General features: G+C 31.6%; 1 protein-coding gene across 1 annotated transcript; it reads right to left on the reverse strand.

Moving 5' to 3' along the window:
• Positions 1 to 1,165: 1,165 nt before the first annotated feature.
• LOC134708976 (galactoside alpha-(1,2)-fucosyltransferase 1-like) lies at positions 1,166 to 11,240 on the reverse strand. Its single transcript, XM_063569330.1, has 3 exons — positions 11,166 to 11,240; positions 3,310 to 3,349; positions 1,166 to 2,131 (listed from the first exon to the last, which is right to left on the reverse strand). The coding sequence occupies exons 1-3, from the start codon at positions 11,175 to 11,177 to the stop codon at positions 1,185 to 1,187; spliced, it is 999 nt and encodes a 332-aa protein (XP_063425400.1). The 5' UTR covers positions 11,178 to 11,240; the 3' UTR covers positions 1,166 to 1,184.
• Positions 11,241 to 13,648: the final 2,408 nt, after the last annotated feature.

Here is a 13,648-nt window from a genome sequence, read left to right on the forward strand (position 1 = left end):
TGCGGAAAAAAACCCCAGACATAATACTAGTAGGTAAAAATGTCAACTAATATTTGCCCCAAATGTTTGCAATATGTGAGGGATACAACGAGCAAATTTGGTGAGTCCTTACATAGAACATTTGTTTCATTGACAATTGACAATTTTTTTGTAACATTTTGTAAGGAAGATAAAACACCACTTATGTGTGAACTAATCATAACTAATCATTTCTTGTTTGATATATTCAATTTTTTTGGGGGGTGGGGGGTGATTAAGTTCCAATGGCACCAACATATGGTGTTTAAATATAAACTTGTCGGATTCGCTCATGTATGTAACAATGTGCTTGATCTTAACGAAATTAATCTTTTTTTTAAATTGTTACATCCGGATTTACGATACATAGATAACTGTTACTAAATTTTATCAACGATATGTATAAATATTCGTAGACTTTCTCTAATTTCATTTTGAACAGCTTTTAAGCGTAAATGCCACATTTCTTATCATGAATTAGAATAGAAGTACTAGTTGTCATTTTTTTGTTTTTCTATTTGATATAGTTTGTTCACTTAGTATCCCATGCGTACTTAACTTGTACGAATTGATCCCAATAATGGTTACACAAATAGATCAAAAACATGGTATATCGAAGCTTAAGTCAAGAGAAAAAATTCTAACAGACAAATCCGATATATGAATTTGAAGATATGCAAATCATTTTAGAGTGGTCAATCAGAACACATCTTACATCAAATGGATTAAGTGTTAGGAATCCAAACGCCATATTTATTTAAGTGGGTTTTCAACATTCGGCATTACTTTATTTGTCAGACAGGATTCCGTTGGCGAATATATACTTAAGCCAAATTAGATTCAATTCAATATTAGTCATGAGGTTTAAGTACATTTTTTATTAGTAATTCCATAAGAAAAGAGTAAAATCACATAAATATTGATCTCCGGGGGAATTTGAAATGAATAGAGTGCACAAGATGTTTGGAAATACACTTCTCCCCGCAAGAACAAAAACCGAGTCGTTTTACTGCCCTTTTGTTTATTTCGATTTTTTTACTCTAACTTGCAGCAAATTTTCTTCAAAAATTAATTATAAGACGTTCAATGTGAAAGATGTTTCATGTTTAATATGTTTGCTTAAAAAAAATAACATATTCAAACAAAATTTGTCAAAATTCAATTGCTTAAAGTCCTACCCATTGTGGATAGAAATGGTCTTCAAAATTAAGTATGCGTTCAAATCGTGAACCCTTTTTTGCAGCATCTTTAACGTAAACCACTTTACCACCAGTCAAATAACCAATCCACCAGCCAAAAGTTCCTATTGTCATGATTGTATGGTCACAAGCAACGACAGTTGCCATATCAAACTCTCGTTTGCCTAAGGATATAAATTCTACAGGAACATGAGTGGGCATATTTTTTTTAGACCAATCCATACCATCTGATATAACTAGAAATAAAACAGTTGCATACATTTTAGCATAATAGTTCACAGATCTGTTTAAAAACTCAGGTGTAGCGATGTTAAATCCATCATTGTTTTTTACCTTGTCACCTCTCCTTATATGAACACCTACCAAAGTAATACTCTGTCGAGACTGAATTTTTCGTGTTTCTAATATCTTCCTAATTGTCTCTTCTGCAGTATTTTGAATATGCTTTTGAAATGTTAATTGCCTTCGGAGATCCGTATCATACATGTGAAAATATTTCCACGACTGAAGTCCATATCCTAGCTGAATGTTATCTTCCGAACTAAAATTAAGTAAAGTTTTGTTGTATGTCGGAGATGCTTTATCTAAAACTTTCCGAAACCCCTTACATAATCCCTTTGGTTTATCGGATGTCACATTAATTGCAAACACTTTTCGGATTTCAGCATCGGGAGGTACGATAAGCTCCATTTGTTTAGTTCTTGCAGCAGCAAACGAAGTAGAAAATTGAAACAATCTATTTCCGAGTCCACCTTGTAAAATAGGACATATTGACCCTTTCTTTTTATTAGTTACTCTATCAACATATGTTGCTGACATTTCTCTCCTGTAGAAAGGTACTGGTAAATATGTTACCGTGGATCTATCAAACAGTTGTCTGACAAGAACGTGAATTGGAAATAGTAACAAGGTACCTTAAATGTATAACAAAATCAGAGAATATTACATTATGACAAGTATCAATACATACATACCATTCTTACAAAAGACACACTATTAACATTTGTACGATCGAATCAAGGTCTTTGAAACGCACAATATATATTGTCAATAGAAAACAACTAAAATGTTATAAACACATAGGAGACGAACAAAACGTTGCATTCACTGTTCTCAAATAAATATTGTATGTACTGTCCCGAGGAACTCAGTATAAACTGCATCACTTCATTCATTGCAGTTATATGCCGTGATCTTCAATTGAAATATGAACGAATAATTTCACATATGAATGTCATTCATATGATGTAGCATACAAACAACTTAAATGCAAAGAAATATTCGAATATTTTCCATTGCAAGGGCTCTTGTCATGTTTATGCTTTCATATCTGTCTATGGTAATGTCCATTGTTGAAGGCCGTACGTTGACTATACTTGGTAATTTTTGTGTCATTTGGTCTTTTGTGGAGAGTTGTCTCATTGGCAATAAATACACTTCTTCTTTTTTATATTAGGTAAAGATTATGCTTATTGTTAAAGTCCGTACGTGGACCTACAGTTGTAAACCTCGCCAATAGGTATGTTGTCTTCCTGGAAATCATACCAAATCTTTTAATTCTTAAATTATAAAAAAAAAACGAATCAAAGAAATGAATTATCGAAGGAAATATACTACTCATGGCCAATTAACACCTAATTATAACTCTACAATGTGAAGTTCGGTCACTCATCGCTATATGAAAAGGAAGTATTTTGCCAAAATTACTCTACATTCACTCCTTAAATCGTTCTTGACTGGATGACACATGTATATTATCAATCTAGAGTGTTTGATGCATAGTGTTTCTATATTTTGTATGTGTTGTTTGTTTATGAAGTTCAAGCGGTGAGATTGGCTCTGAATCTTGAATATGACTTCGTTATTTGAATTCTTGGACAAGTAATTCCTTTGATAATTCAACATGTATCATACGTCCATTTACGTAAAGCTTATATATGATCACATACACATTTGTGTTGAAATACAAGATGAAAAAAATAGTGATCATTGCCTAAAAAAAAATATGTTTAGCATTGGTTTAATAATGTCCACAAAACTTGTTCACATTTCTTCTGAGGTTGTTTGCTTCAAAGACATGAATAATACTCACATAGAGCTAAATATAACAGCTTCTGTATCAAAGGCTTCGTCTACAAAACATGTTTTGCATTTATTATCATAAAATTTATATTTGATTATGTATCTACACTTGCTACCACAATTTTATTTATAACGGCTTCCTGTTCCAACAAAATTGGAGCAAGGGTTTCAAGTAAAAAAGTGGGTCTGCTTACAATTCCAGAGCAGTTGAGATCACCCTTATTTTTATTGGGTTCGTGCTGCATACATTTTTTTGTCTTATGAGAACTTATTCATCGTTTCGTCGTCTTTACTTTTTTCAAGGTGTTGGCAGCTTCACTTAATTCATGATTTGTTTTACTTGGTATTTTCTGAAAAAAATTTCCTATCATCACAGTATTGAACTGTTTTTATTCTCATTTGATACACCAGAAAAATTGAAGATTTGTTGATATATTTTCAAAATGCCAATAATTTAGTTTTTAACATATTTCGTTTTAGTTGTATTAGGCCAATTATTCAATTTTCACAAATACATTAAAGTGGCATTATGTGCTAAATATCAAATTCATTCGAATACAAAACGCATTGTCTGGAATCTCAAGGTTATAACATTACTATTGCATTCCTATTTAGGCGTCGTATGGGCGGACATGTAAATTTGAAATACAAATAACAGCCAGGTAAGCAAGTGCAACAGTATAAATGGTCAATTGTCAAGTTCCGTTTGAAATTATTTCATATATGAAAACATATAGATTAAATGTTGAACATTTACTAGTAACCTGTAAATGTACGATGTTTTGGCAGGTCGATTTAGTTGACAAAATCGGTCTTTGTGATGTTGCACTGACATTCTGTCAAGTCACTGGACATGTTGAACACATATACCATTCACCTCTAACAAAGGTCGCATAAATACGTTAAAAATGAGTTTTGATTTTTTGCTTGCAAGCATAAAACATATAATATATATATAAAAAAAGAAGATGTGGTATGATTGCCAATGAGACAACTATCCACAAAGGAAAAATATGACACAGACATTAACAACTATAGGTCACTGTTCGGCCTTCAACAATGAGCAAAACCCATACCGCATAGTCGGCTATAAAAGGCCCCGATAAGACAATGTAAAATAATTCAAACAAGAAAACTAATGGCCTTATTTATGTAAATAAAAATGAACGAAAAACAAATATGTAACACATAAACAAACGAAAACCACTGAATTACAGGCTCCAGACTTGGGACAGGCACATACATAAATAATGTGGCGGGGTTTATGTTTTTTTAAAAACTTTTTTGAGAAATTTGATCTGAAACAGATTGTTAATATAAAACCATTATTGACGTCAGTCTATTCATTTTGCAGATACGAATACACTCACTCTCGTTCAATGGAAAATCGGTCTTTGACCTTGTAATTTTCAAAGTACCGACCCGCCCCACTTATGAGAATGGGTAAAATGCCTTTGAACAATCAGTCTGACAACTCGCCTTATTTATGAAAAGAGTAAAAAATCCAGTTGAAAAATGTCAGCCAATTCGCCCTACTTGCTTCCTTTTAATATGTTAAATTACTTCGAATCGGTATCTAGTCGTCATGGTGTAAAGGTATGTGTCGTGGGTTGATATGCTTAAAGTCTTGAGTTCAAATGCTAGCATAGACAGTTGGTTTATTTCTACCTAAATTTTGAAAGTGTGGTGTGTCTTTATGCAATAAATAAATTCTAAGATTAATTGTCGCTATGCATTGCATTGTGCATTGTCTTGTTAAAAACAGCCCATATTTGGGTAGCAGATTCATTCTACTTTTCAATAAATAACTAAAAGTATATATTTTAAGAGTATTGTAAAATTGCTATATTTTGGGGCCAAAAAGTTGTCTTACTGAACCTACTTCTTTGCTTTCGCAAATGTTTTGTTCTTCCCTGGCCATGATTCGAACTCATGCTACTGTACAATAGATATAATAAGCTATAATAGTTATCAAATGTACCAGGATTATAATTTAGTACGCCAGACGCGCGTTTCGTCTACATCAGACTCATCAGTGACGCTCATATCAAAATATGTATAAAGCTAAACAAGTACAAAGTTGTAGAGCATTGAGGATTCAAAATTCCAAAAAGTTGTGCCAAATACGGCTGAGGTAATCTATGCCTGAGATAAGAAAATCCTTTGTTTTTCGAAAAATTCAAAGTTTTGTAAACAGAAAATTTATAAAAATGACCACATTATTGATATTCATGTTAACACCGAATTGTTTACTACTGGGTTGGTGATACCCTCGGGGACGAAACGTCCACCAGCAGTGGCATCGACCCAGTGGTGTAAATAGTTCAAATGTACCAGGATTATAAAAGGTTCCGAAAATGTTAAAACAGTTCTTACAATTTTTTTTTTAATCTAGGCGATAAAGCTGCAGAACTCACTACCAAAAAAGGAATATATATCTCACTGCTGCTACATCAATGTCACAGACTCAACACAAATGAAAAGACTTGTACATCATTGTCAATAATAAGCCACTTTAAACCAAATCACACTAAAGTTATATGGAAACGGGGGTATCGAACTAAGCGACACAGCAACAATAATATAAAATATGAATTATCTGGATTTGTTTGTCGTGTATGTTAATTTGAATATATACAATTACCGATCTTTTATTTTTATAAATTGTATTCTCTCAAAAAAACATCGCACTAATTAAAAAAAATTTTTTTGAATATCTTTTTCACAGGTGACAACAGTTATGTTTCAGTTGTCGTAACCCCAGCTCTGTCATCTTTTTCTCGAATGTAACACTAGGGGAACAACACAATTAGCAGAGAGTCTTCTTACCCTTCCGAATCACGCAAGATCACTGCAAAGGATTTATTTTACACAGTAATACCAACATATTGAGTTCAGTCTATTGAGACTTGTTATTATTAACATTTTTTTCTTATGTTGTGCTATTACACTACAGTCCAATGTTACGTTAGGGTTTAGCGCTCACAAACACGTTAAACACCGACACGTGCGCTTTTTGTATGTGTCTACCCCAAGTAAGTTAGGAGCCTGAAGATCAATTGTTGTCATTGTCTCATGTGTGTCATATTTGTTTTTCGAAAATTGTTTAGTTTTAAATTAGTCTGTTAGTTTGCTTGTTTGAATTGATTCAAATTTTCACGAGGTGGCCTTTTGTAGCCTTTTATGACTACACGGTGCGTTGAAAGCTGTACGGCTGCCTACGATTGCTTACATCCATTGCATTCTAACTCAGGTGGAAATCACACCAAATTTAACTTAATTTCAATTTTTTAATGTGTTTTAAATTCGACTTACACAGTCATCTTAGTACCAGACTCTATGACAAACGAAACGATTTTAATTTTGAAATTATAAATTTCCCCCACCTTAGCAGCATTATACCAACTTCACTTGCATATGCGATATATATTTCCCAACTTATTCGATATTCAAGAGATTGTAGCTCCTACTCTGACTTTATAAAACGACATCAGTGTCTGAGTAGAAATTTGATGAATCAGGTGTCAAAGAAAGTCTCGTCCTTTTTCTAAAAAAAAAAGTTAATCGGAAGGTACCAAGACCTTGTTGAAAAATATTCATTTGTCTTTGTTTTATTTTTAATAATACTTTTTACTGTTTGAATGTTTTATGTGATATCAATTTAATGTGACTCGGTACTTAAACATCCCGTCAATGTGTTTGTATAATCTTTCTTTTCTTTGGCTGCTGTGTTTTGTATATGTGACTTTTTGTGTTTCTTTGGTTCTTATAACGTGACTCTGTACTTTAAAAGATCCCGTCAATATGATATTGTTCTATTATATGTTATTATGATATATTTCTATTCTGAATTAGAAAATACGTTGAACCAAAAACGTCAAAATTATTCAATCGCGTAATGGAATGAACTATTTGTGGATTCTTAATTCTATAGAATTTTTGAACTACTAGTATTTTAAATCTCGCGTTCTTTTTCTGAATTAATTATAACATACTTTGATTTTTTAACCCTGTATACTAACAGTGCCCACCAATATGAATTTTTAAATTGTTTGTATATAAATTGAACGACTTTATATGAAGTATGGAAATTTCGGACGTCAGACACAAGAATCAACGAATGTGGTTGTAGATAGATGTGTTTTGTGTTCTGTTAAATTGTTCCTTTTAAAATTGCTACTCGATGATGACTACTGTACCCATATTTTGATTATTTTATTTATTATGTCTGTTCAGTTCACGTATCATTGTAAATATAACGAAATTTGATGAGACTGTCATCAAAGTGGAATAGTATAGCGCTTTAAAACCAAGTTTAGTCCACCATTTTTTACATTTGATAATGCATGTATCCAGTCAGGAATATGACAGTTCTCGTCCATTCTTTTTGTATGTGTTTTGTCATTTGACTTTGCCATGTGATTATGGACTTTCCGATTGAGTTCAGTGTTTTTGTGATTTTATACTGTATCATTGTTTATGTTTTGTATGCATACCGCTGGCCCCTAATTTTGGAATCCCAAACAAATGTCCTTGATCCGCTATGGAAAATTTAACTTGTATTAGATGAGTCCAATTTCAAATCCTAATCTAAATTAGACTCAAATTCGACTCTAACTCGAGATATAGACAAATTAAGTATTGTAATTCGAACTTTACCTCAACTTGACACAAACTCGAAGTTTATCCCGAAACGCAATGCTAATTAGAACTTAAATTATAATAATGGATTGAATTCTAATTTGAAACGAATACTAACTCAACCATTAACTCGAACAGTAACCATAATTTTAGTTTTAACACTTTACTCGATGGATGGCCACATTCAATAAAGGCATATTAACTGTGGAAATCCATCTAGAAATATATATTAGTTTTCCAATTTGGTCACGTGGTTTTATTTCATCAAGTAATGTGATAACCACATTAAAGAGAGGCCGGACCATATCACATACTAGAAAAAAACACATCATAGAGTGTAAAATCGACAATTTTTTAAACATCAATACATAATGTTAAAGCCATATAAAGAATTGACAAATCATCATTACAACATACAAAACCACATCATGTAATGAAACAAATACATTACGTTAAAAGTTATCATCGGTACCAGGATTATAATTAATACGCCCGACGAACGTTTCGTCTACATAAGACTCATCATTGACGATATAAAGACATATTAAGCCAAACAAGTACAAAGTTAAAAATGACCATATGATTGATATTAATGTCAACATCAAAGTGCTGACTACTGGGTTAGTGATACTCCATGGGACGAAACGTTTCCAGCAGTGGCATCGACCCAGTGATGTAAAAAATTATAATACATTGTACAGGTAGGTACCCGGAGTATAATTTAATACGTCAGACGCGCGTTACATCTACATCATACTCATCAGTGACGCTCATATTAAAAACGGTTATAAAGCCTAACAAGTACAAAGTTGAAGAGCATTGATGACCCAAAATTCTCCAAAGTTGTGCCAAACACGGTTGAGGCAATCTTTTCCTGGGATAAGAAAAATCTAAGTTTTTCCAAAAAATCAAAGTTTAGAAAGCAGGAAATTTATAACTAGAGGCTCACCTTGGTCTATGTGAATATCAAACAAAGGACGCAGATGGATTCATGACCAAATTGTGTTTAGGTTATGGTGATGTGTTGGTAGATCTTACTTTACTGAACATTTTTGCTGCTTACAATTATTTCTATTTGTAATGAACTTGGCCCAGTAATTTTAGTGGAAAATGTTAGTAAAAAATTACAAATTTTATGAAAATTGTTATTACTTTAGTAATTGACTATAAAGGACAATTACTCCTTATTTTGCTGTACATTATTGCTGTTTACAGTTTACCTCTATCTATAATAATATTCAAGATAATAACAAAAAACGTCAAAATTTTCTTAAAATAACCATTTCAGGGGCAGCAACCTAACAACAGGTTGTCCGATCCATCTAAAAATTTTAGGACAGATAGATCTTCACCTGATAAACAATTTAAAAGTGGTTAGATTTGCTCTTAATGCATTGTTTTTTAGTAATAAGCCAAAAACTACATTTTACCCCTATGTTTTATTTTAAGCCGTCGCAATCATCTTGGTTGGTTGGCCGGGTCACCCTTCACATTTTTATGCTAGATACCTCAAAAATGCTTGTGGCCAAGTTTTGATTAATTTAACCTAGTAGTTTCAGAGGAGAAGATTTTTGTAAAAGATTACCGAGATTTACGAAAATTGGTTAAAAATTGACTATAAAGGTCAATACCTCCTAAAGGGATCAATTGACCATTTTTGTCATGTTGACTTATTTGTAAATCTTATTTTGCTGAACATTATTGCTGTTTACAGTTTATCTCTATCTATAATGATATTCAAGATAATAACCAAAAACAGCAAAATTTCCATAAAACTGCCAATTCAGGGGCAGCATCCCAACAACGGGTTGTCCAATTCATCTGAAAATTTCAGTGCAGATTCTTGCACAACACAGTTTGAAATCCAAAACTGTGTTTCAGATTTTTCTTATTGTATTTCACTCTCTCATTAATCTTGAATGAAGTTTGTAACATCAATTCATAAGAGACCACTACATTCAATTGCGTATAACATCTTGTTCTATTGATGTTTTTGGAAATCTGAGACACAGCTTTTAAGATCAAGCTGTGTTGTACAAGAATCTATGAAATATTTTGGAATGCTAAGAAAGACAAAGACGCTAAATTATTTCAAGTGTGGACATCACAATATAGCAACTAATTACATAATAATTAATTATGTAATAATTATGTCATAATGAAATTATTACAATTTGAAAGATTAATCCTTCTTCTTTCTTTTGGTACCTCATTTATAAAATATAAAGAAGGATAAAATGAATTACATCCGTTTAAAGTGGTCTGATTGGGAGAGAAAAAATCTTTGTATTGTGCTACCTTAAAACATATCTTTACAAACCTTTGCAAATCCCTATTTGAGTTAATCATTATGCGGCTAGAATAAGGCTTCTTGCTTATAATTTCTATACATACTTGTACTTAAAAAATAAATCTGAAGATGCCTTGTATCATGTTGTATTGTAAATGAAAGATGATATTCTGGTGCCTGATAGTTTAACGAAAACGTTGTATAAAATGTTTGCTTTCTCTTACAAATTAATTGTGCAATTATATTTACCAATGCGTTGTTGAACATAATGACATGGTTGTTTAAAATCACTTACAATACTTTCTTTTTCGGAAAAAGCTTTAAATGTAACAAATCATTAGCAAAATAGTTGAAATACAACGGATCAGCGTTAACTCATAAAATATAAACGTTCGCCATGGCCATCCTGGCTAGTGGTTTCCTTTTCAACAGTTAACGCGTATTCCATATATCTATAATACACTTAGCTCTATTTCAATATTACGTTTTAATCAATGATTAAAGCTAATTAAAACAAAAGGTAGGTTTATGGTTGGTGTAACCCGTAGTTTGAGATCAAAGACACTAATAAAATCTGAATCGTTTCAGAATGAACACTTAATGCTAAGTTTTGTCGCTGCATTGCAAAATGGATGGATCAGACCGATAAAGCATTATTTGACATGAGGGTATGCTGACACAGATAAATATATCAGATCAAGAAAGTACACTGATTTCTCTCAGGTCACAACTTCATCAAACTTTGATATTTACTTCTGAGGCATTTATATCAGTTGATGTGTTTCCCTCGGTTTAGTTTGTAACCCGGATTTGTTTTTGTCTCAATCGATTAATGACTTTCGAAGAGCGGTTTACTACTGTTGCCTTTACCCTGAACACTGAATGCTTTTACTTTTACTTTTTTATTTATGCCTTGTTATCTCATAAACGTTTACCTTACTTGTCATTTCTTTATGTTTATTTCTTTGCTTTTCTTATAAATTCCACATGTGTCAAAAAGTTTGTTACCTTTTCTCTCATTGGTCAGAAATTGTTTCTCATATCGCATATTTATATAAACAATTATTATATGCGGTAAATCAATCATGTGAAATCATTCAACATTGTTTGTATCAGTATTTATATGATAGATATCAACGCATAGTTGAGTCTGTCCATGAAAAGCATCGTCAAACGTCAATTGTTATAATTTGCATAGTAATATCTACAAAATGGAACGTCTAATGTAGATAATATTATGGTTATAGGTATTTGTTAATTTATGATTATTATCTTTCATTGCACAGTGATCAAATATGATATATAAATCTTTTGTCTAAGACATGTGTTTCGAATAATTATGACAAGGTGCTGTTTGAATATTTATTGTTTGTTTAAAATGCTTTTTCAAACAGCAAACGAAACATATATACTTTATGGTTCAATTACTTATAATTTTAAAGCATAAAATATTTTATAAAAGAATGTGATTATTACAATTTTGCAATTTTAAAAGGCAACAGAAAAAAAACAGAATATCTTTTATAGTGAGTGTAGGAACATGTAAATGACAATTTGTGAAAACATATAAAAGTTTTAAAATGTTATAATCCTGCGTTGCTAAATATTTCGACCCTATCTTTTATTGAGCAATCATGACATACATAGAACCCTAAAAATAATTTGAATCAAAAGGGCAGTTTTTATAAGGAATCGACCGTTCAGCTTTCTTAGAAGTGGATTAAAAATAATAATAAAAAAAAAAATTAGTTTTCAATTATACAAAGAATCAAGATGTTTTTTTTTTTTTAAATAATTGTAAATTTATTTTATTCCCTAATGACAAATTATTGATTTCTTTTTTGATTTCTTTTTTTTCTCAGTGATTTTGGAAAATGTCTTTGAAATAAAATATGACACCCCACCCAGCCTTTTTTCAAAATATGAGTTGCGTTTAACTGGTATAAGGGTTAACAGAGACATGATCAATTCAATTCAAATTAACAAACATTTACATTACACTAAATATAGTTTGGCAAAACTTTGGGGAATGTTCGGTCCTCAATGTTCTTTTAATTCGTACTTTGATTGAAATTGTCTTCTTTGATTCGATCATCTGGCGTATAAAATGCATTATGGTATCTATAAAGATATATTTATAACCTCTCGGTCGATGGCTCTTCTCAACAGCAAAGTAGTCAGCACTTATGTGTGGATACGCATTGTCATTGATTTGTCCATGAATATAAATAACCTTTTCATAAAGTTAGAAGAAATGAGCAGAATCATGTTAGACTAAAAGATTTTTAGAGAGATTCTTGTATTTAGAAATGAATAGAGTGTTTTCATTTGTTTACAGATAAGAGGAAATGTGTGATACGCTTTGAAATTTTGGTTATAATTTTTGTTGTTGAAATGGATAAGTTATTGGAGAAAGGAAAATAATTATAAAAATTTAGCAGCAAACATTTTGAAACTGAATAACATAGATAACCAAAATGTTCATCATTCGAAAAACATTATTGATTTTCATATTGTTGGGACTTACAGATTGCATACGACAATTGAATGTTCTACACTTTAAAATTCGTTTTCTACTGAAGTCGAATTTTCTAATACAATTACCCCGGTCGCTAAGCCAATCTAGGATCTAAGACAGCTAATGGTAACAACTATTATGTTCTTCTTTTATTTACTTACATTTCGTAAGATATTGATAAACCAAGTAAGGATACTAAGTTCTTGGTTCTGAGAAAACAAAACCGCTGCAATTGTTCACCATTTACAAAATCTGAAAATGAATGGGAGTGATAATGTTGCTTCAATATCATTATTATTCAAAAGGAAAATATGACAAACCAATACTCTTTGTCTTTAGACAAAGTGTCAAGCAAACTATGCCATGTCTCCAGACATGCACCAGTTTTGTGCGGCTACGCATTCAATTTATGTTTTTGATCAATTGTACAAGTTAATGTTTACACACATATATGTGATCTTGAGTGCAAACATTATACAAATATACGGTAAATATTATGATACTTTCAAAAAGACAGTCGAAACATTAGTCAGCGAGTATGGTTTGTAGTTTTTAGCATATTTTTATCGTCGTTATTAGTCATTTCTACAGATTTCAACTCTTCTTGACGCCACATTGTTACTTTTAAAACATTTAAACTATTTCAATCTGTAATTGTATTCAATAAACGAAATTTAGATGTTTATATATTACATCCCCAACGTTTTTTTCTCTCTCAAAAAATCAAATCAATATCTAACATTGTAAATTGTGGGTCTTCGTTATTCTTTTACAGTGACTTTACTTGACCAATTGCCATTCTGTCGAAATTCTTACCAAATTACAATTCGTTTTATAAAATCGAATTGTTCAACTGGTCAGAAATTTAAACAAACTGCTGTAGAAAACCACAGCCAAGTC

The sequence above is a fragment of the Mytilus trossulus genome, chromosome 1, assembly GCF_036588685.1.
Source record: "Mytilus trossulus isolate FHL-02 chromosome 1, PNRI_Mtr1.1.1.hap1, whole genome shotgun sequence".
Classification (NCBI taxonomy): domain Eukaryota; kingdom Metazoa; phylum Mollusca; class Bivalvia; order Mytilida; family Mytilidae; genus Mytilus; species Mytilus trossulus.